Consider the following 24,498-nt stretch of genomic DNA (forward strand, 5'->3'; position numbering starts at 1 on the left):
CACATTGATAAGATCCCCATCAGCCTTCTCAGGCCCAGCTCTCTCAGCCTTTCCTCATAAGAGAGATGTTCCAGTCCCCTAATCATCTTTGTAGCCTTATGCTGGACTCGCTCCAGTAGTGCTGCATCCCTCTTTACTGGGGAGCCCAGAACTGGACATGGTACTCCAGGTGTGGCCTCACCAGGGCTGAGCAGAGGGGGAGGATCACCTCCCTCGACCTGCTGGCAACACTCTTCCTGATGCAGCCCACGATACCATTGGCCTTCTTGGCCACAAGGGCACACTGCTGGCTCGTGGTCAACTTGTGGTTCACCAAGACTCCCAGGTCCTTCTCTGCAAGGCTGCTTTCCAGCAGGTCGGCCCCCAGCCTGTACTCTCTAGGAGCAGGACTCTGCACTTCCCTTTACTGAACTTCAGGAGGTTCCCCTCTGCCCATCTCTGCAGCCTTTCCAGGTCCCTTTCAATGGCAGCACAGCCCTCAGGTGTATCAGCCACTCCTCCCAGTTTGGTATCATCAGCAAACTTGCTGACGTGCACTCTGCCCCTTCATCCAAGGACTAAATTTTGAACTAAATTTTTAAATAAAAAAAAAAACCAAACGCCCAGAATATTTTCAGTTAAATACAGCATATGATTATCTCTACACCACTGTTGTACTCCTACGACAATGGTGGCAATGGCTGCTTTTCCTCACTGCCTGGTAATGCAAGTCCCTCAGTTATTAGGTAGAAGGCACATTTTTTTTTAGTCTTCATTCATCTCAGTATAACCACTCTTAGCTTTCTGGAACGGAGACTTCTTCTGTTCTAGCATCTTCTGATCAGTAACAACTTTTATAGACACAAAATGACAAATACAGCTCTTCCATAATGGCGCGTAACTCCCCAAGATAAGTCAAGCTGCTTGTGTTACTGATGCAAAGGTCCCACAGTACTGCCCTTCACCAGGGTTACAGTTGCCACAGCATCGGCCACTAGCAGTCACAAAGACCTTGGCTATTCTGTTGCAGCAGCTTCAGATCACTCTTTCTAGTGATAAGGATTTCTCGCATCTGCACCGTGGGATGGGAAACCATTGGCAAACTATGCAAACAAAATAATTTCGCACAGACACTCCCTAGTCCTTTTATTCAAATCAAATCATAACATTTTTGGTCAGAACACTGTGGTACTCTTGTATTGCCCTGGCAACTGGGTCCTGGTCTACGTTTTCTGAAGATCCTTCAGGAGATGCCCAGGGAGAAGCTCCAACAGATCCGATTCTCAGTTCAGCAGTGACTTGCTCAAGCTCTTCAGCGATATTTTTGACCACTCCCACCACACCTCAGTCATATGAGCTTCCAGTCTGTCTCTCACGGAGGAAGCATTGCCCACTGGCTTTGTCACCAGACAGTGGCTTCTGCAGCGCTCACGAAGGTGTGCGGCACTGGCTTCCACAAGTCCCTCATTCGCTCTGGCTCACTGCATCTGTTTTCTGCGAGTCACTCCCAATTCTAAATCTCTAATTCTCTGCCGCAGTCGTTTTGCCAAGGAAGCTTGAGCAGCGGCTCTTATTTGTTCTCTTCTGTTGTGGGTGGCTGCCTGTGTCTGCACAAGTAGATTGACTTCCTGTAGCTTCTGCTGTAGCTTTTGTCCAGCCCTTTGTTCACTCTCCCTTTTATACTGTTCTCTCTGGCTGTGATCCCTCATCTTGGCATTTACCTGACATCTGAGGAAACCCACCTCTTCTTTCAGCAGCCTCTTTCTCTTCCGCAGCTTTTCCAAGCTCCCATGCATCAAAGTCAAGTCTTCTTGCAAACTTTTATTTGTTCTTTCTAGCTGCCTTGCGTTTCTCCGCTCTGCCTCCAGCCAGCGGGAAAGTTCACGGACCTCTGCTCTTAACGTGCCAACCTCACTGCCCATTCCAGAACATGCATCCTCCATTTCGTCCTGGAAATCCAACTGGGATTCACTCTCTTGCCTCTCGTACATCCTCAGTTTCTTCATAGCTTCTTCCAAAAGCCTCTGGGACCTGTTGCATTCTTCCTGCAGTTTGATGTTTCTTACCATTTCTTGCTCCAGACGGGCTTCTGTTGGTCGTGTCCATTCTGCCATTGTCTTCAACGGCTTTCCTTTGCTCCTACACTGCTGATTTTGGTCTTCCTCTGAAGGCACGTGTTTTGTCGGTAAGCCAGTGATCAAGTCCTCCAGGTGACTATGAACTGAGGCAGAGGCTTGCAGGTCTTTCTGAAGAACTTGGGTTCCAACTGTCTGTTGTTGAGCTGTGCCTTCCAGTCTGGCATTTTCAAGTTCAAGTCGTCGCACTCGTTCTTCCAGTTGTTTTAGATTAACGGTTCTGAAAGAGGCTTCCAGAAGGTCCTGCAGTTTCTGGGAAGATGCTACTGTTTCCCTTTGCTTATTTTCCAGGGCTGCCTTCAACTCCTGAACGCAATGCTCAGCTTGTATACGCTGTTCTTCCGACTCCTGCAACTTGGCTTTAACGCTGTCCAGTTCCTCTTGTAACCGCAATTTGTCTTCTTTCAGTTCACTGCAGTAAAGCTTTGTGACTTCAAGTGAACCTTCTAGAATCAACTGCTTTTCAAGAGCATTAGCAGCCTCCTCCTGCAGCTGTCCAACCACAGCCTGTCCGCCATACTGAAGATCTGTTTGTGTTGTGGCAGCCTTGTGTCCTTCAAGCTGTTCTCTCTCGTCTGCAGACTCCTGAAGTTTCGCTGCTGCCTCTGGACTCGGGCATGCGGGCAAGGAATGCAGGCTCTGGGAATCCCGTGGATCTTCCTCCCGGTCCACTGCTGCTGCCAATGTAACATCTCTCATGCCTGCAAGGTCTTCTGCAGTATGCGGGACTTGAGGACCATCCATAACCTCCTCTCCCTCCCTTTCAGGTGATTCTTCCTTGGCAGCTAAACTGAGCTTTTCTTTCTCAGAAGCAGGACAGCTCTCATCGCTCTGCTCTTCCTCGCACATTCCTACAAAGCCTTCCTGAGAGAAGCCATCTCTCACTTCTCTGTCCAGAGCAGGTGCATCCAACGCAAAGCCAGCAGGTCTTGCCCCAGGAGGAGTGCTAAGCGCTGGCACACCTTTTGCACAGCCTGCAGAAGCTTCTCCTGCTTTTTCCCCATCTGTGTAGTCTGCCAGTTGTTCACTAACCTGATCACGTCCAAACTTTCTAGCGTAGTCCTCAGCTGTCCATTCAAAAATGTCCTTCTGGGAAACATCAGCCCCATATCGAAGGAGGACTTCTACTACGCTCATGTCCCCAGCAGATGCAGCAAGCATAAGAGGGGTCCTTTCAGCTGGATCTCGAGCATGCACATCAGATCCCTTTTGAAGCAGGAACTCCACCATTTCTTTGTGATGCTCAGTTACAGCAAGAGAAAGGGGAGTATGTCCCATCTTATTCTGTGCCTCGATATGGGCGTTGTGCTCAAGTAACTGCCCTGCTAGAGAGATGTTAGGAGCTCTGGCAGCCAGGTGAAGGGCAGTGTTGCCGTCAGCGTCTGCAAGACTATGGTCAGCACCATGTGCTAGCAGAATGGCGACACACTCCTCTTGCTGGCACTGCACTGCCTTCATCAGCGGCGATCTCTTGAAACTGTCGCAAGCATTTAGCTTGCATTTGTTCTCGACTAAATACTTGACAACCTCCGAATGCCCGTTAGCACAAGCAAGATGCAGAGGTGTCCGCTTCTCCTTGTCCTGCCTGTTGATGCCGAGTCTCAGCAGCCATCGCCGCCGCTGCACCTGGGCCAGGTCGCCGCTGGTGGCCGCACGGTGCAGTCTGCCCAGGTCCTTCTCCCGGATCTCGTAGGCTGCAGCGACGCAGGGCAGGGAAGCGCCGCTGTGCGGCGGCTGCCCCTGCCCCTTGCAGAAGAGCCCGAAGAACCTCCTCATGCTGCTGCGGCGACGAGGGCACGGCAACGCCTCGCGGCAGCGCTGGCAGGAGGGGCCGCACAGAGCCGGGCCCCGCGGACGGGGGAAAGGAGCAGAGCCCCAACCGGTGGCCGCGGCCCGGGACAGCTGCTGCGGGGCTGAGCCCCGGCGGGCTGCGGGCGCGGGGGTCGCGGGCTCGGAGCCCCCAGGCCGAGGGCGAGCGCGCACCGACGCTCCCAGCAAGGGACGCGCTGCCACTCGCGCAGCGGCGGCGCCAGCACTGAGGGAAACCGCCTCCAGGGGGCGCTGCGCAACGGCCGCGGCGCGCGCTCGGGGACGTCACAAGGCAGCAAGGGGAGGCGGCGGGGCGCTGCGGCGCGGAGGCCGGGCGCGGCCGCGCAGTGCCGCGAGGGCGGCTCGGGGGGAGGGTGGCGCGGGCCGAGCCGGGCCGGGGCGGCCGCCGGGCGCCGGGAGGGGAGGGGAGGGGAGGGGAGGGGAGGGGAGGGGAGGGGAGGGGAGGGGAGGGGAGGGGAGGGTCGGCGCTGCCTCCTCCTTCAGGGCGCCGGGCGGCCCCTGCCTGGCCCAGGGCTGCGGCAGGCGCCGCATCCCCACGGCTGCCCTCGCCTCCCCGCCTGCCACGGTGCCTCATCCCTCAAGCTCTCCCCACTCCGCCCTTTAGATATCCCACATGTAAGGAGAAATTAACCCCCAACAAAAGAAAAAATAAAGGATTTATAACCAAATGGAGGCCTAAGTACTGTACTTTACTGGTGTTTGCTTGAAGACTTGTCCTGCTTCTAGGGTAATGAGATAGATAAATTTTTTACATTGTTATTGCAATAATAATCATTGTAATAGATCCATATTCTGCCCACAGTGTCATCCTGTCCCCTTCATCAGAACTCTTTTGCAAAGACCATTCTGGCTTTCTGGTAACCTAAGATCTGAGAAATACCTGTTGCAACTCAGACCTGAGTTTAGGATTGACAGCATACAAAAATTTTGGAATTGCTACCATGGTCTAAAACCATATAATACATACATTATAACATATACCTTCAAATGTGAATGGTACCTGTAGCTATGTTAGTATTAAATAGCCAGACAAGGCAGAAATACTGTATTTAAAAGAGAACTGAACAGTGCCACGAGCTGTTGGAAGAGCTCACTGCTCGTTCCAGAGATGGGGCCATCCAGCAGCTGTTAAATCTATGCCAGATGCCTTCCCAACAGTAGTGCTATGCAGTTTCCCTTCACTCTGAATTCCAGTAGTTTACATGTTTTCTTGGGGGTTGGGGGGGATCCCCTCCACCCAGTCTCTCCTACCAAAACATGATTAAATCTTTTTTGCTCGCGTAAGTGTTGTTTTGGGTTCGAGGGACAGATGTTGGAAGGCAGAGGGGGCTGATATATCACTGAACAATGACAATTAAATAAATTTCATTTAGCAGGTCATAAAGTTAATGTGCCTAATTGGAACATAAGGATAGAAGAAAGGAAGGAAAAAAGAAACCCTTGTATTATCCTTTCTATTTCTTCCCCCTTTCTTTTTAAGGATAGCCTATCATTAGTCATTATGAAAGCTCTCAGTGACCACTGAAACAGAGGAGGGACCTTTGACACAGCTTGATCAATCCTAATTGAATAGACCAGAGGGACAGCAGCCAAAAGGAGGGGACCCGTTCTTTGCATTTGACAGCCTCGTCCTTTTTAGTTTGTCAGCTGTCAGAAAACATTGAGGCATTCTCAGGGTGGACAAGAATGCTTTAAGTTGCCATACAATTTCTTGCTACATCAAGGGGATTGTTTTAAGTGTTGAGAGGTGTCTGGTCTGCTCAAAAGATCTAAGATTTTCCTGTAGGGAAGCACCTGCTGTAGTGAAGTAAATGGGAATTTGGCTGGGTGAGGCCTTGCAATTTTCCCTGGAATTAGCAAAAGGTTCAGTTCCATTCCCTGTCCCGCATATCCTAATCCAAGTTGATCATCATTACCCTTTTACCATTTATCCTCTGCTTTGTGCAGGAAGAGATGATTACCTAAACTGTGCGACAACAGTCTCAAACTCAGCATTTCCCATGACATTTCCCTTGAATAAACATGTTCTGTCTACTTCTCTACGTCTCTTGAAAAGTTACTAGCTTAAGAGAAAAGCTAAACTCCAAGAAAACCACATGTATGGGAACAGACATTGATTGAATTTCCACTGCTGTAAATGAGTGACATCCTTTTGACTTCTAAGAGGTGGTCCTACATAAGCCCTAGTGTAACTGCACCAACTGCACCTAAGCAAATACCTGTAGGAATATAAGGACGAAGGAGGAAAGGAGGTAGAAAGTGACTACCTTTGTCCTTCCTGTCCTTCCATCCATTCTCCCATCCCATTATCACTTTTTCAGCTTTGCTGGGTATGACACTAATGCAACCAAGCAAGTTCAATGTTCAAGCAGTGAACAGGGAAGCAGAGTAGGCAGACCTAAGGCTGGTTAAAAAAAAAACAAAACCAACCAAACAAAATAGAAATGTTGTAGGCTACAGAACATCAGCCAAGATCTTTGCTTTATACTCACAGTGCATCCAGCACTTTCATACTCAGCTCTGAGACACCTTTACTATTGCTGACTTCCCAACCCCACCTCTCACCATCCATCACATATCATTTTTTGTCATCAGCTTTGCCTATCCTGCCTATGCTCTGCATCAGAGCACCAGAACACCAAGGGAATTCACTGCTTTCATGTTGCTTTCAGGTTGATGAGAAATTCAAAAGGCTGAAAATCTCCCCAGAAACTTTGTCCTAACAGGCTCTCCAGCCCAGCTGTAAAAACCCAAACAATTAAAAATGCTCAGAGGAGCTACCATTTTCTCCTATGTTACTTAAGGTTCAGCCACAATTGCTTCTCATTTCTTCTGTAACACTTTTGACAAGTCAGACAAGAAGTTACGAAAGGTCCACATTCTATCAGTTCCTGATCAGCTCCCTTACTGCACTGTTTATAAACCACACTGTCTTTTTTGTTATAAGGACTGTCTCCCATCACATATTTGGCAGAGAAAATGCATCCTCTAATAGCTCCTCTAGGCATCAGCTATATCAAAAAGACACCTTCTTTATGGATTAGAGAGGAAGCGAAAACCATCACATGGACAGGGCTTGGAATCTTGTATTTAGTTCTACAATGAATGATTTGCTGCAAATCTCATCCTTGTATGGTATATATCATTTTCTAAAGACCCATCTCTAGACAACTGACATACTGCACAACATTAAAATAATTAAACCAAAAGAACAACCACTTCAGCAAAACTGGAAGAAAAGAACTCTGAAAAGAAGAATGAATAACTTAAGAAAGGTCAAAATGGTCACATCCACACTGTCAAGACTACAAAGTCACGTCTTAAACAGAGCCTGGATGGCCATAGAGAGAGTTGACAGACATTCACAGGGAAGGTCTGTAGTAGGGCCGTAATGGTGAAAGTTCCTGTCATATTCTAGAAATACTCTCAGCACTGAAAAACCAGGTGAACTCAACTGCACTAGAGGTACCATGTGAACACTGAAAGGTTGTACCGAATTCTTAGCATAGAGAATTCTTAGGAATCTGCTCTCTCATCATTCAACTTACGCAGAGAAATATGAATTTCACCTCATTGCACTGTTATTCGTGTGACAGCTGAGTGGGGCTATGTGTGCAGGAACAGCAAAAAGCCATATCCTTATACTGCATTTCTACTGACAGATGCCTCCCACTATGGCAGCTTCACAGGATTTTAATTTCTGCCTAGAGCAAAACAGGTACTGATGTTGTTCACCAGATCCCTCTTAGTCACAGAAAGGGTAGAGGCCATGGGGGAGGTTGTGTAAACTATTTTCAAACATGTCTCAGGCTGTAATTTAGAGAACTCAGGTCTCTGCCGAATTTAGCCCTCCAATAAATAAACAAAAATGATGTGAAGTTCAGGTTTCTTTGCCTTGGTGTCTCCAACAGAAACTTTTGATTCTCCAGCTACCCACGATTCACAGAGATGTGTTGAAAACCAATTTAAGACCCAGCATAACTGAATACTTCACAGCATTCAGCCAGCTGTGGAGATTCGTGCCAGCGGTTCTGCCACAGGACAGATGATGAATGGCTGGTGGTTTGGGAATATTTTGCAGCTCAAAACTTCTAGCCTTGACCTTGAATGTCAAAGAATAGCTCCTCACACTGTTGACAATTTGGGGGATGTCTGGTATCTGTACCTCTTCATTGTATCATAGTGAAGAGAGGTTTAACATTAGGAAAAGGAGAAGGGAAGGAAACTGTAAGGTTTGAAGGTGGGTGGCATTATAACAAGTTATAAGCATAAGGAGCCAGGGTTGCCTGCAACATTCCCTTCCAGCTGAAACAAGAAAGTCAAAGGTGCAAGAGAACCACATCTATAAGATCTTAGTACGTCTTACACTTTGGCTTCAAGACAAAGATGACTCATCTAACTCAGGATAGAGGTATTTTCTGGAGAGAGGAGGAGAAAGTCATCTGTGACTGTTACCACAGATGGTCATTAGTACAATGACAAAGCAGTTCCCAAATGTAGAGGCTGCTCCTTGGGGATTGCCTACCTTTCAGGCTGCTGCAGGAACCAGGACATAAGGCTCTATGGCCTATTGTGCACAGAAATCTAACTAGATAATCTCAGTTGTCTCTACTGACCACATGAATCAAGGACATGTTAGGATCTTTTCACATAAGTCTGTTTTTTCTGGTCTATGACCGTATGGGATCCCCTCACACACACACTTCTCAAGTCTTTAAGCACTAAAGTGCTGGTTCATGTATAACCCTCTCAGGGTGCTTGAAAGACTTCTTTGTCCCTCAGAATGGAAAAAGTTCCCAGCCCACATTCTCAAAAAGCATAATAAGGAGACAAACCATAGGAATAAAGTTGTGTCCTTCATACATATGGAAATATCGCTGTGGGGGGTTGAGGGCAGGACAGAGAGAAATTTAGAAACTGGAATGATCTGGCTGGAAAAGACACATACTGAGTGCTGGGGCGACCGGCGGGGGGGGGCAAAGAAGAAGAGAGAGACCCAAAACAGCTGCTTTAGAAAGGACACAAGTTACAGGAAAACCAAAAGAAAGAACAGGATTTTTCACCCTTTTTTTAAGCATTCCAAAATAAAGTAGTTTCTATTTTAGCATTTATCTCCTTGGACCTCCTGTATCCTAGTATTGATCTAGGTAAGTCCAAAGACATGTGCACCACTTACAAGTTATAGTACACTTTCCAAGGTACACATCAAGAAAGATGTGTTAGAAAGAAAGAACAAATTTGCAAAAAAGAACTTACATGTGTGCAGCAATGAGAAGCTGACCATTTTGTCCAGTTTGGATTTCATTGCCATGAATCTGTGATATCCCAGAAACACCTCTAAGAATTTGATCGAAACAATTTCTTAGCAAAGAGCAAATCAGTATTCAAAGTTTTATGAAACTGGTAAAGAATTACTCAAGATTTTATTGTGAGGAGATCTGTTGATAATATTAAAGTTGCCATGCCTTTAAACTTCAACTGAGGAGCAGTAAAATTTGGTGTAATTGAGAAACAGTTGCTTAGCTCATAACAAAATCAGATGTGCTTTTTTGTGGAAATTAATGTGAAGAGGAAAAGAAAAGAAAAAAAAAGACAAGAGAATCACTATATGGCTCATTACAAGTAAATTTGATTCTGTTCAAACAACCCTGACTACAGTGACATTTGAATCAGCAAAATGAGATACTTAGCAAAGGACCAGTACATCTCAGTCTTACTGGACTGTCCTAGCTCTTCACCCCACCAGTGCTTAGGAAAGATAACTGAGTGTAGTAATCAGTGGCAAAGATTCATTCCTATTTCACATCTGCTTATTACAGGGATGATTTTTGCCCTTAGAGCCTAAAAGCCCTAGCTATACTTTTTCTAAGGCAGAAGCAGTTGTGACATATTCTGGAGAATGACCAGAATGTTTTTCCTCTACGCCTTTTGCATGGCATAAAGCTGCATTTGTTTCACTCTGAGTGGTAAAATGAGTTCTGGTGTAATATTTCACTCATTGAAAACCATTGGGTAAGAGCAGAATTCATTTTTTTCCAAATGTAAGTACATTTCTCAGGCATTTCTCTCTCTCTCTGCTTTCTGCTGCCAACTGTGCAAGAAAGTCCAAGGGAGGAGATTCCTAACCCAGCCATCAAAACCAATACTGACAGGATATAACTTGTAATCAAAGACTGACCTCACTCAGATCATATAGGACTCTAGGGAAAATCCTGGGAACTACAGACTAGTGAGTCTGACTTCCTTCCCTGGTAAGATGACAGAGTCTATAATAAACAATAAGCTTATAGAGCACATGAATTATATTTTCTGTTGGGAAAAAGTCGGCATGGCTCCTGCAAAGGGAAATCCTACCTCAGTAATCTGCTGGTGTTCTAGCAGGGTGTCAGTAAGCACATGGATAAAAGGCAATCAAAATTCAAAAGAATAGTCTCTTCAAGGGAAAAGTCAGTAGGGATTGGTTCAGGAGCAATTTTATTCAACATCTTTATCAATGACCTGGAGAAGAATTGAGCAGAGAAATATCCAACTTGCAGATAATAATAATCTCTTTCAGGAAGTCAAAATGCCTTGATGTTGGCAAGAAACTTTGGAGAGATCTCATAAAACTGTGGACAAGCGGTTAGCAAATGAGCTTCAATGTGGATAAACTTAAGACAATGCACCTATGAGAAAAAATATCTAAACTATTGCTACACAATGCTGAACACAGAACTGGCAGTTGCCGTTCAGGTAAGAAATCTTGGTTTCATTGTTCAGAGTTGTCTGAAATTTTTGGGTCAATGTGCAGTGGTAGCTGAAGAAGCCAACAAAATACCGGGGACAACCTTACAGAACTTGCTATCATGGGAGATTGTATGGAAAGCCAACAGCCAGTTTATAAAGAGATTAGAAAAATTTGCAGACAACGTATCCATAAAACAAAGATCAAAAGGACCAGGCAGAGACATTCCTTCTAACATCCCTAATAAAACACAGTTGTGGATGCCCAGGGAGTAAAAGGGGAAGAGTCTGCAGAAAGTGGCTGGTATTGCATGATCTCCCTGAATAGCATCTCTTATGCTTCTGCTGGAGACTGAACACTGGGACAGATAAACAGTTAATCACATTCAGTGGGGCATTTTTTGTTTTCTTACATCTATGTGGTTCTTTGACAGCAGATGTGACTTTTGTGCCCATATTCTAAGGTAGGGGCTGCATGCCAGTTCTGAACCAAAAGCCATTTAACAATGATTGACTAGGAGCTTAGTCCAATCCAAACAGCCATACTGAAAATCAGGGACTACAAAGCCAAACTTGGTACCATGCTAATACAGCTGCATGGCTTCCAGTCGAGAGCTGACTTGCATCTGGCCAGCTCAAACCTGTATGAGGACAAACTAACGTTTATCTACAAAATATTTCACAGGTATATCATTACAATCTGATATCTCTACGGTGAAATGTCTACCAGCTCTCCTCTGGGATACTGAGTCAAATTTCCTGCTCTCCCAAATGCCTTGTTACATTTTCACTTAGAAAGTGATTGGGCTTCACTTTGCACTTAGTTAGCTCTGCCTCCTGTTCCCATTTCAGGAGAGTTTTCATACACTCTTTCACAGAACACAGACACTTTTCATATCTTGCATGCGTGTCTACAGGACAGGAGGAAGTTTAAGGTGGTCATTTTGCTGTGGACGTGTAAGACACCAGTGTGATCTACAATAGCTTCTGGTTGAGGGTATATGTTGTGGAACATTAGCTCATTACTTATCTTCCAGTTCTCTTATACCCCACATGAGCCAGTGGCATAAATATTTCAAAAGTGGCTTTGTTTATCACTCTGAACATAATAGGAGAAAAAAAAGTCCTTCTCAGAAGCAACAGCTTCTTCTGATCTGTACTTCCAAGAGTTGAGGAAGACCTGTAGCTGTCATTTTGATAAACCTAGTCAGCAAGGGCACCAGAGTCTAAATGATACTGACTGATGCTAGTGGAATAGCTCATCCTTTGTGAAGACATTTTACCATAGCACTCATAATTAGAAGTGCAACCATATAGATCCAAAGCAAGGATTCACCAGGGAAGTCCTGGCTATGGTATCAGAAAAATCTTTTTGCTAAAGGTAGGCTAGCATTTGGTAATCAGCATGTACTGTGCACATCACTGGAAATGAAGAATGGGTGAAATCCTGACTTTATTTATTTATTTACAATGAGTACTTGATAGAATGAGCCCTAGCCTTGTTCCATTACAGCTGTGGAGAGGGACCTAGCTTGGGCCTACAGAGGAGTGGGCACAATAAGTGAGGATCTCTTCACACTTTGCACTTGGGCCAAAGTCATCCGTGACATGATCCCAGTGAAAGACATTCTGCAGACAACAGAATTACCCATTCAGTGTGTTTAGCTGTATGCGGCACCCGTACTTGCTTTGTACATCTGGAAAGGGGAGAGAATCTTCAATCTGTTACTGCTAATGAAAGGTTTAGTGGCCCAAGGCACCTACCCGTCAGGTGGAAGTCTGTCCACAGCTGCAATCTTGTAATCCATAAAAATAAGAACTGCTTTGACCTTGCACTAGCCACACTATGGGCAGGCCCCCCATTACCATCCTTTCCCCAGCCATCTTCATTATGAGCTCCCCCTCAAGGATTTAGAGTGGCCACTTTGCTCTCTCTGTGCCCTTTTTCCATGCAAAACAGAGCAATTCCAGATCCTCATCTTGGGCTGAAGCCATAAAAGCACCACTGGCCCTGCACAAGTTCAAGTAAGTGAGGCATCAGATCGGTTCCCATACACGGAAAAAACACTCCAAAGTTTCCTCCAGGTACAGTCATAGAATAATTTAGGTTGGAAGTGACCTCTGGACATACCTGGTCCTACCCTGCTCCACATAGACTTGGAGGTGAGCTGCAAGACTTTGATAGAGACCTTGCATTTGTGTCTTCAGAAATACAAGCTTTTTGTTTGGTTCTTTCCCCATTACTACATCTGAGGAGTGAGAATGCATCAAAGCCTCTTGTGATCCGCATTCACAGCACTAGCAGTTCTGCAGGAAAAGATAGTTCTGGCATCTCTTCTCCCCCCAAAAAAGAAATCAGTTTAAAGGACAAACGGTGTAAACAAAGGGACTAAATAGCATGAATGAAACAATACATTCATTTCCCTATAGACTTCGCTGCTCACTCCAGAATAAAACACACATAGGATGATGCAATGAGCAGTCAATAACCCAAGGCCACCTGACTCTGCCCACATGACCATTCCATGCACAGTTTTTGAGTAGTTTCTAAGAAAGGCCTGAAACACAGAGAGTTTAAAGGGAACATAGGGGACTAGCTTGGTACATGCTTCTACTCTGTATATATTTAAAATTAGAAGACAAGATAATCAACCAGACTATTACATACACCAACTGAATATGCTACAGTTGCCCTAAGAAGCCTATTTCAAACCTGGCATAGCATGCTGCTAAATTTACAGTGAGGATAAAGTCCTGTATACATACTACAAAGCTCATCAATGGCCAATACTAATACAGTAGAAGATATTTTCAAACTGGCCGCATTCAGCTACGTCCCCTCTCGTATGTATTCCTCCAGAACCTGAGCAATAATGATTTGTGAGAACCCCTTTGAAACCCACCAGGCATAAAATTATTTGCAGCAGAGAGTCCCTCACCAAAAAGTATTCTATAACAAGTAGTAACTCTTGGGTTCTATTTTTGATGCACAATGTATGAGGTTGCCTCTGCATGCAGTGATGATGGCATCAGAGCACCAGAGGTCAGGTTACTGGAAGAATTTATATTATTTCTTTAAACTTTAAGATGCATGTTTTTTATGCATGCCTTACACAGATTCTGCTCTTTGTTACGATAGTGTGAATCTGGAGTCATTCATTTAGCTGAAGACTTTTAGATTTATTTCAGGAAGATCAAAAGGAAAAAGAATTAAACTGACCTCCGACAAATAGCCTTCCAAATATATAAATCAAGAGATATGAATCTGTATTTATTGATAGGCACATATTGTCAGACAAGGTTTTCCCCATTTCATTTAGTCTTTCTAAAAGTTCAGAGGAAAGAAAAGTAACGAATCAAAACAAACAGGAAAAACCCATGTACTTGTCAGTGTCTTTCATTTATCCTAAGCACTATTACAGACACATCTTACCAGTGTTATTGTTAACCTCGACTTAAAAACATTAAAGTTAGATGTTGCACCCATTAAATCTGGCTGAAAATGGAAAAGAACAGAAGTCAAACAAGTCTGTTTTGACCAGTTTCCAGCTCAGCTGTACAGACTGGTAAGTTTTGAATAATTCAGTTAGGGAAGAGTTCAACTTCCTGAGTGATTTAGACTTGTGACTGAGCCAGTTGAGGTTTGGTTATGTGATCAAAAAAGAGATTCCTTCTTCTTCTTGATTTCAAATATTGCTTTTCTTCCCAAAGGGCAAAATATAGGATGCATACAGGAGTTGGACCATAACAAGAGCCAGAGAGATACAATATCTTAAAGCCCTAGAGAAGGCCTCATTTGAATTCTATTCTGAACTTCCTGGCTTAGGCCTCTGTCTACATTCTCCTGCTTTTATTCTCTTTAGCTGTGCACTAACAACTTTAAGGCTCATGCAGAATATAAGCTGATTGCTTTGAATATAAATGCATAGACTATTAAAAGCAGAATTTAGGCTTCTAGACTCATAAATCATAAAAGGAAGCATAAATTCTGTGTTTTAGTAGAGATTTAAATTCCTAAATGGGTTTTATAGGAGCCACATAAGACCTATTGACAATACCCCTTTATGATAAAAAGTAAATAGAAGTGACAAAGTCAGAATTCAAAATATCACTGCTTAGCTCCCACTAGCCTGAAGAAGACCAAAAAATGGCTGGAGGAAATCTCAGAGGGAAACAAATGATAACATGAAATTAAATGTGTAATATTCCTTTTTATGCTGTGTGGGGGAAAAAAAGCACTCAGAGAATGAGCCGGTGCATTTGCATAACAAAGGAAATCAACAACAACAACAAATTGCCATCGTGTTCAAAGCTGATAATTGCACAGATGACAACAAGAAAGCGCCTTTCTTCTCAGCTCTCTAGGGGATGGGCCTTGTCAAGATGAGGAAAAAAGGTGAAAAGTGACCCCACTTGCTTTCATGAAAATTAGCAAGCTCAGAAAATGTCTTTGGTGCAAGGGGGTGGCCAGTGAATGGTGTGAATGCTAATGAACACAATGAGGGCAGAGGCTCAGCCAGTGTTCCCATCAACCCCATCAGATGATCAACAACTGGCAGCAGCCTCTTCTTTTAACCACCTTCATATAGCGTACCACCTTCCTGCTCACCTTCTCAACAAGCTCCTTTGGAATAGTGAGTTTTGGGGGGAAGGAAGGGGTGGGGTTTTTTTTTCTTCCTCCACTGACACTTTCTGACTTGCATTGTTTTTGAATGCCTCAACCCCTGTGAAATGTGAGAATCCCTCTCCTGTTTCTGTACATCATGGCCCCAAGTAAGGATCCTCAATTTTCTCGAGCCTTTTATCTGGGTATCTCACCTTACTAGGATCAAGAGCAAGCTACTTGCAATTCACTACCACCTCTGAGATTCCCAAGCCCTGTAAGAATTCTGGCTCTGGAGAAAAAGGTACTTCTCTGGGCACAAGCAGATCACCGATTCTAGCTGGTTTTGTCAGTGTGAAAATACGTATTTGCTTAGTCTGCAAAATGGAACATAATTCAATTTATCCAACGACTTCCTAGAAGTACTGTGACTCCAGAAGTCTACTAAAAGTGCTGAATAGTAGTAGTATTTTTTTTAATTATCCAGTGGGTAGGGTGTCCTTGAAAAGAGCTCTGAAACCCTTTGAAAGTATGTGTCTGATGCTGAAAGTCCTAGACAGAAAGACAGGCTGAAAGAAAACAGGATGAACTGATACATCCCTATTTAACTCCCCACTTCTTCCTTACAGTTTCCCAGGCCTGCATCAATAATGCAGCAGGCAACAACAGTGAACAAAGTTACAGAGCCTTATTCTAGTCTTTCTTATTCTAGGACAAACTCCAGTAGCACAAAAATAGCTCCCACTGGCACATCTCCATAGACCTGAGAGGTTTAAACAACTGGAATCTGTCCTTTAACCTTATGGAAAATATCTATAGCATTTAACAGGGTTTCAACCATTTGGTTTTGAGAAAAAAATCCTTTCAAAATTTGAAGAGTGTAATCACACATTAAAAACAATTCTAGAAGTTTAAGTTATTAAAGCCAGTGTATATTCTATCAGACATGATGTGTGCATGTATTTTAAAGTCTGCCTTATAGAATTCAGCAGCAGAGTTTTAATTTTCTGTCACAGTCAATAGGATTGATTAAAAAGCAAACAGTTCCTCCTTTCACACCCCTCAATAACTTAGAGAAGAAAAACACAAATGTCTAAAATCAGTCAGGTATTGTTTTGTTTTTAAATCCCCTGGGATTTTTGTATTTGGTGTCTGATGTCGAGTTTGCTTTCATTCATTACAGAACGAATGGATGGCAGTCAGAGAGACCTTGAATAGACAGACGGTTAAGGTACTCACATGACAGCCCTGGGTTCAAGCCTCTATAGCAGACAAAAGAGGAACTTTTGCCTGAGGGTCTAACATCCTATGTACCTTAACCTGTCAGTCCTTACAGCTGGAAAGGTTTCATCTTGTATAAATAATGAAACACTTGTCTGAGAGGGGGTGGGTCACAGGCATGAAAGCTCTGTCATTGGGGGACTCATTTAGGAACACTGAAGGCACAGATTCAAATCCTTCTCCAGCAAATGAAGAGGAGCTAAAAGGTTTTACCACCACCTAGGCAAATGCAAAAATCCACCAGGCTACCAACTATAACTATAAGCATTTAATCTCTGTCATGTGGGAGGATTTTTTTTTTCTTTTTCTGGTGGCAGGTAAGTATGAGAGATCTTAATCTCATTCTAATCTATAGTTAAAATGCACTGAACCCCCCCAAATCTGTTATCTGCTAGAATTCTTTTTCTCCAGTCAAAATCAGGCTCTAAGGAAGAGCCCTAAATTGCCACAGGAAGAGTGTATTAGCTGACCAGGAAAGATATAAGCACCTATATAGGACTGCTAGCGGATCCCGTAGCTCTCTGGAGACACTTGTGTTTAAAAGGAATCTCTCTTCCCTTTCTAAACACACTGAAGCAACCTTAGCAAATCACCATAAGTCAAAAGAAGATTTTACTGCTCAGTCAGCTCAGCTGTTTCCAACCCAGGATCATCATACACATACTATAGAGCAAGAGCAGTTTTGCTATCATCTCTGCTCCATCTCTAGCAGTCAAATGAAAAAGAAGTAGAGACTAGTTTCTCATGGAGACCTGGGGAGCACTCTGAGATATTTACTAGTTCTACATCTGTGACAAAAATGAATAATATAAATCTGAATTGTTTCGGAGGAAACTAGGTTGAAAAGGGAGGAAAAAAAGTCGAACAATTTGTTGTTTATTTGCTTTGTTTTGGATGGATTATAAGAACAAGGCTTTTTTTGTCAGAAGCCTGTAGAGCAGTTCACAAAGACTTAATCAGATAAGTGGGTCCTTTCTCTGCTGGTTTCCCTGCCTGGCTGATGAAGTTCAAGACCTGTAGACAATGGATGAAGCTCCAGTTGGCACCTCTTTGAGTGCAGGTTTCATCTTTAATGAGTTACTCCTGCCAGGTTTCAGTTGTAGCAGCAAGTCTGGGGTCTACAGATAGATGACTTTCTCCAACTGAGGACAGCAGGTGCACAGACTGGACTGTGCAAACAAAAGGGAAATGGGACTGCCTTGCATTGATCCCAGCTGAGCGCAGCAATCTGAACCAGGGACAGCTCTCTCTAATGGGCTGTGGGAGCTGTACGAAAAGAGATGAAGAGGAGGGCAGGAGAAGGAAAGGTTGGAAATGCTTTGAAGTGGGAGTCTTCAACTTGGATCCATCACAAATGTATAATCAAGTATCCATGCAAAGCTGGCCTTGAGGGGACACCTACGGACCCATGAAATCGGTTGTTTCTGAGGCTGGTCATTAGCAAAAGGTTGACTGTTAATGCTGTTAATTTTCTGTAGTGCACTTCAGCTTGTAGAAGTATGACTATGACAGACACAAACGTAGAGCTCCTTCCTCAATATTGCAACCTAGTTCTTAAACAGGGACAAGTAATTCCAGGCTTGTGAATTAATGAGGCCTATTTGCCAATGGCTCACTCATGAGTGGATGCTCTGATGTCTAATAAAGGGTGAGTTCATTTATCATTTCCTGGAATGAGAGTGCTGATAGTGCCTTTTCCTCAACAATCTACCTGTCTCCAAAATTCATGTTAGAACAGAATATGTTTGAGCCCTTTTGCCTCACTGCTTAATTTAACTGAAATCAGCACAGGGTTCAAAAGTTATTTTGAAGGACAGGCACAGACATTGATCATGTAGTCTTAATTTCCCTGGAAGTCAGATTAACAGTTCCAGACAGAGTCAGGGCTGCTTAGGGATCTCCATGGCAGTGTGATGCCATTTGCCCAGTGAGCAGGTTGAGACAACCAAGTTATCACGGCCACTCCTGAGCACAGCTGATTAGCCTATACCTCACCAACAACTGCCCCTCTCTGGGAGTCTGACCCCACTACCCAGGCAGAACCTACACATCTATATAAGCAAGCTGTGCTCCACCATGTTTTTAAGACCCTGGCAAACATTAAGAAATTTCACAGCCTCACCAGTGAAGCAACTGGGTTTTATCCCCAACTGGCAGATAGCGAATGGAGGGAAAATGGGTTAAGCAAGTTGTTCAAGGAACAAAGAAAAGCTGTAGCATAAACAACCTTTATCTCCTAAGTATCAGCTTAGTACTTTAGATAATACCCCATCCTTTAAATTTAGTTGACTTGGTATTTGAAATACAATGTTATAATCCTGCAGCTGTTTGGGGGTTGTGTCTAGGATTTTGCTTTGTTTCCCTACCAACTAAATCGGCATACTTTCAAGTGATGGATTACAGCAGGAACAGGGCCATCACTTCTCTCTCATTAATTCACCCATAGTACAGGACCATCCCCACCACATGGGGGAATTTTAACTCCTGCCCTGCACCCCCGGCCACAAACCCCATCCCATGCAGTCACCACGTCAATCTCCAGCAGAAGAGAGAAGGCAACCTGCCCAAATCCCATGTCCCTGTTCCTGCTTGACATTGTCTCTCTCTCTCCTTTATTTATTTCATTTCCTGTGCTCAGCGTGCAGTGAACCTCTCCAGGTTCATTCATTCATTTCACTTTGGCAGCATGTCACTACAGGGACAATCTATTGAGGATGAGATGGAAATAATATTACGCTACTGAGCTGATAATACCCGACTTTAATATCTCTTAGCAGCATCTCCATTGTGCTATGTCAGTGAAACAGATCAGACAGTGTAGGTCCCTAGTGTAAACCAAAAGGGGGGGAAATACTTCTGCTATCAAAATTAAACTTCTCTTACATGAGCAACAGAAGGTGGAGGGGCAGCAGAACTGCAAGGGAACTGATCAGCTATCTTTCAAGTAGTGCTTTTGAGCAGGTAGCTAATAAACAGCTGTATTTAACTTCAAGCACTTTTTCTCCTTCTCTCTTCTCCCATCTCCCTGTCTTGTATGTTCCCACTAATACACTAGGTTGGTTATATATAGCTCATTTCAGTGACATCATAACCATTCTGTCAGTCATTATCATGTTACTTAAACAGATTTACAGTCTGTGTGTTTGAATAAAAAAAGATGAAGGGGGGATGTTCAAGGAGCCATGAGAAAGATATTCAAAAAGTGTGGTTTCCTTTTTAAGACAGCCCTAAGAACCTCTCCAAGGGGCTTTGCTCTCTAAATCAAGTCAGTAAATCTTTATTTTGTAGATAAGATGGAGGGTGGGGAGTCAGAAGAACCTGGGTATTGTTCTTGCTCCTTCCACTTTTTGGCTATCTGACCTTGTGGAATTGTTTAGCTTACCAATATCACTGTCTCTGCATCTCCAGCTTGCGTGTGAGAGAGCATCTTCTGTGCTTTGGTGGCTAGACGAATGTGTACAAGCTAAATGTTTTCTTTCCTTGATTTAGCTGGCATGGCAGTTATGATGACTTGGTTCAACAGCTGGTTCTGATTAACCCTGACCATGGAAGTGCAGAGAGTTGGATTTGGCCCTGAATGCCAATAATTTCATCTGAGGAGGATGCTGGAGTTTGAGAGAGGAATATTTCAAACTCTTTAAATATCGTCTGCTGCCTCAGCAAGCATCTCATCAAGAAAATCATTAGTAGCGTGAAATTTTAAAATGTGTGTTTACAAATGATACTGAAAAGAAAATGCCTAGAAGAGCCTTTCAGTTTTTCCAGGTGAATTTCAAGGGTCCCATAAGCTATGGATAAACTGCAGAGAGTTGAAGAGGTCAAGTCTGAAACTAATGGACCTCTATTTAACTCTTCATGTCCTGATGATGCTGACTTTCCTTCTGCCTTTCCACCACTTGGGTCTTTCCCTGTAATGCCTCTTTGGCATTCCTCATTAGATGCCGATTCCCACACCTCTTGCTGGTTCATGTGCCACTGCCTTCTATACGCTGAAATTGTAAGCTATGACTGGTGAGAACAAGAGTTCGAAGTATTAAAATCCTAGGCCTCCATACCTAGAGTTACTTTATACCTATTTCTAGAGAAACATTCAGAATAATGGTCCCATTTGCTATGTTACAAGCCTAGTGAAAAGTATGAATGAGAGCTGTGTTAAGGCAGAGTAATTTATCAGGGAGAAAAAGGCAAAGGAAAGAAAATAAAAAATAAACTTTTTAATGGAATTCTGAACTTTCTGAGAGGCTGCAGACACAGCATCCTAGTTTTTGAGATCTATGTGCTGATGAGTTTTACCCTTTTTCTTTTGCTGCTAAACTTCCTCATGCAGCCAAAATACAAGTGGTCCCTCGGCACTGATTTATATTATTTTTAGCGATGTGCAGGCAGCAACATTTTAGGCCCTCAAAGCCTAATAATATTTTTTCTTTAAAGGAAAAAAAAAAAAAAAAAGAAAGAAAGTAAGAGAGAGTGAGTGTGATCTTCCACAGCAGATCAGGGCAGGAGGAGGTGACTGCTAGAAGTTGGGACTACAGGATTCAGCTCAGTAACCTAATTAGACAGAAACTTGGAATTCAGTGTGATGTTACGGGAGTTCTGCCCTGTAAAAGCCCTCCTCTGAAGAGACAAGAGAATGAATTGAGCACCTCTTAAAACCATCGTGTCCTAAGATCTGTCCAACTGTGTGAGTAACCTCAAATTTAAATGATCCTCACTCCAAACTATATTTGTACAACTCTTAAAATAACATGTCCCAAACTCTAGAAAACAGCTGATTTTGAGGCTAAGGCACTAAAGTAAGATTCAGGAGACTTGGGTCTAGTTACCAGTTCTGCCCCAATTTCTAAAGTGACATCGGACAGGACATAATTTAACCCTCATTTGTTGAAAGGACATGTTCTTTTGTTTGTCTTTTCTTCAGACAAGAACAACTTTGGGAAGGGTTTTTCTCCTAACAGGTGAGTCCCTGATCTCAGGCACTTTTAAAGCATAAATACCCATAAGCAATTCAGTACTGGCATATCTTCATCAGAACTCTAGGAGTAGATTCATCAGGACGAATTTAGTCATCTACAGTATTGGCATTTACATCTGAGATAGTTATCTAGGTCACCTTCACAGCCCACAACAAGAAATAGTCAATTCTAGATCATGATCCATTTCATCCAAATGTAGATGTCAGGAAAATCACTCCCTGGAATTGCCTGTTTCTCTCCACTGACTTGTGTATGAAGTCTAGGCAATTAGGTGAGATGTGTATTCATTATACATGTTCAGCAATGAATCTCAAGTTGTGCCCCTCTGTGGAAGAGACATTCCTGAAAGCCTCTAGAGTTTGGTCAAGTTTCCACACTTGGGCTGATGGCTAGTTCCCAACATATGGGACCCTTACTGACCTATGGAGACTCCCCTGAGAGCCCATTTTTTGCCATAATTCGCTAGAGCTGAGATAGAATAGGAATAAGATGGGTGCTGATGAAACAAGGAGTAGATTTATGGACTCAACCTTTCTCTGCAGGATAACATACACACACACACACACACACACACACACACACACACACACAAGAAAAAAAAGCGTAATTCTGTCTACAAGGGAAGTAATGCAATTTGATTTCTTGTGAATTTTTGTTTCAAGGGTGGGCAATGGTGTGCATTTTACAGCGTCTACTAAGGGATCCTTTTCACACAGTGGAGTAGTTAAAGAAACTCCATTTCCTCTACTCGGGTGCCTAGTTTCACGAAGCTAGTCAGAACTTAATATTTAATTGAAACTGACCAACAAGTTCAAAGGTTGCAGTAGGGGACAACAGGGAAAGGAAGACTAATGGACACTCAGAGAATGATTTCTTAAGAAGATGGACTGGAGTGGGGGAGAGAAGAAAAAAAAGGAACAGAAGAGAAAGAAAATCAACAATCCAGCCTGGAAACCACCCTGCTGCCACAAAGGAAGCCATTCATTTACATTCGCAGGGAACCTAACAGCAGCTGGAGGTGTCTGGGCACTGCCATTGCACAGATGATGTCAGGCCTGTGGAAGATTTTTCAATTAATCTCTCTTGACCCTATGCCTTGAACCCTCATTCCTATTTTTAACAACATCATTCTGTTGGATGACCTTGGGACCCAGTGACCAATAATGCCCGTTTAAGTAACTGTGGGGGTGTCGGTAAGTATGCAAGGAGAATTTGCAAGGGGCTCATTATGTAGAGAGTTAGTTACCACAAAGAAGGACTCTCTCTCTCATTCTTGCCCAGAGGCTGATAGTTGGGGACCTGAAACAGAGACTGTTTCATGCTAAAGACAACCAAAATGCTCTAAAAAAGCCATTCTCCATGTGGAAGGGTATAGAAGTCAGAGGAAAAAAAGAAAGGGCACATGAACATAGGCCAATCAAACTTACAAACAGCATCAACAAAACTATTTAAAAACTTACATTCCTTCTTCCTCCTCTCCATATTAGGTTAAAAAGTATTGGAACTAAAACAAATTTTAAAAGCCCAGATCTTGTTTTACAGTGTGGTGTAGCACCTTGACTATTTCTGTTCATCATTTTGAAAGACAGGAAAGATTTGGCTTCAAGTTCATATGTGTACTTCAAATGTTGATACCAGTTTTGTTTGAATCACAAAAGACAAAAGTGTACTAAACTCCTTTGCCTTACTGATTTTACAGAACACAGTCTAATACCTACAAGGTATGTGCTTGAAAACATCCTGCTCTAGATTCAGCAATAGGCCTTAGATACAAACTCTTCTCTTCTTCCAGTATGAAAATATTTGTTGTACCCTGGTAAGTATTGCAAGGTTATGAATGTGTTCTCTTCCCTGTCTTCAGTACATGTGTTTGGCAGCCTGAAAAATAACATATTTCTCTGTTTTCCTTAAAGGAAAAGAAATTATCCTTTGGTAAAGATTGCTATGATGACAACACGAGACTGAAAACATGTGCTGCAATGCTGTACCAGCCTCTGTGTACTGCTCTGTTGATGGACTGACCACCATCTTGTCCATCACTTGGGTTTCAACCAGCCATCCCTTTAGCAAAAATCTCTGGATTGGAGCGAGTGAATGAAATAGGGCTAGGCTTAAAGGAGAATGAAGGATAAATCTGGTAGATTGGGTTGGATTTAAGGATACTACTTTGGACACCCACTGCAAGTGAAAGGACAATTTTCCTTGCAGCGCCCCCAACCTTGGGCTTCTTGCAGGTGAGAACTGAAGAATGGGTAAGAGAGTGTATGCGAGTTGTGTGGGTGATGTTGGATTAATGCTGTTAATCAGAATGTAAAAACTGTCATCCTAGGTCAGATTGAAAGTCTGCAACAAAGTAACCTGTTTCTGACAGTGACCTGTAACAGATATTTGGGGAAAGTATATAAAAATCATGGCAATTATACAGTGATCTTTCTTCTGGTTGTACTCTCCTGTCTGCAATCAGCAATTTAGAAACTTTCCAGGTTTTTGTTTCTGAAGCTTTCAGAAGCTTGTATATAAAAAGTTGCCAAATTCATCAGAAAAGCCTCAGATTTCAGCCACTGCTGGTCTATGTTGATGAAAACCAATCCCTGTCATAAGAATGAATGAAGAGTGGACAGCTTGAAAATACTACTCTTTGTATAGCAAAAGAACCTTGACTAATACCCTATTTAGCACAAAGAGAGAGTGTATCTTGGTTTCTTTGGGTATTTTGTGGGATGTCATTCAAGCTCCATTCCCATCAGATCATATCAAAATGACTGAATCTAGTGGATTATATGCTGAAAGCATGGATACAATACTGGAGCAGTGAGGTTTTGAGGCTCTGTGTGTGTTCATAAATTATGATAAACCTGTTCATTCTGCATCTCTTGAAAGACTCCTGTCCATGTAATTGTCCTTGTACCACTCTTGCTAGGTCATCACCTAGCAAGGTGGCCTACACAGTCTGTCCTAGTAATATTATACAAAA

At 43.3% G+C, this 24,498-nt stretch overlaps 2 protein-coding genes across 2 annotated transcripts in view; both read right to left on the reverse strand.

The window, feature by feature from the left end:
- Positions 1-24,498, reverse strand: part of CELF4 (CUGBP Elav-like family member 4) — a 694,719-nt gene that overhangs the window by 455,206 nt on the left and 215,015 nt on the right. The window lies entirely within an intron of this gene.
- Positions 1,458-3,890, reverse strand: LOC106489101 (POTE ankyrin domain family member B-like). Its single transcript, XM_013948231.2, has one exon. The coding sequence runs from the start codon at positions 3,888-3,890 to the stop codon at positions 1,458-1,460; it is 2,433 nt and encodes an 810-aa protein (XP_013803685.2).

This window comes from Apteryx mantelli, chromosome Z (assembly GCF_036417845.1).
Source record: "Apteryx mantelli isolate bAptMan1 chromosome Z, bAptMan1.hap1, whole genome shotgun sequence".
Lineage (NCBI taxonomy): Eukaryota > Metazoa > Chordata > Aves > Apterygiformes > Apterygidae > Apteryx > Apteryx mantelli.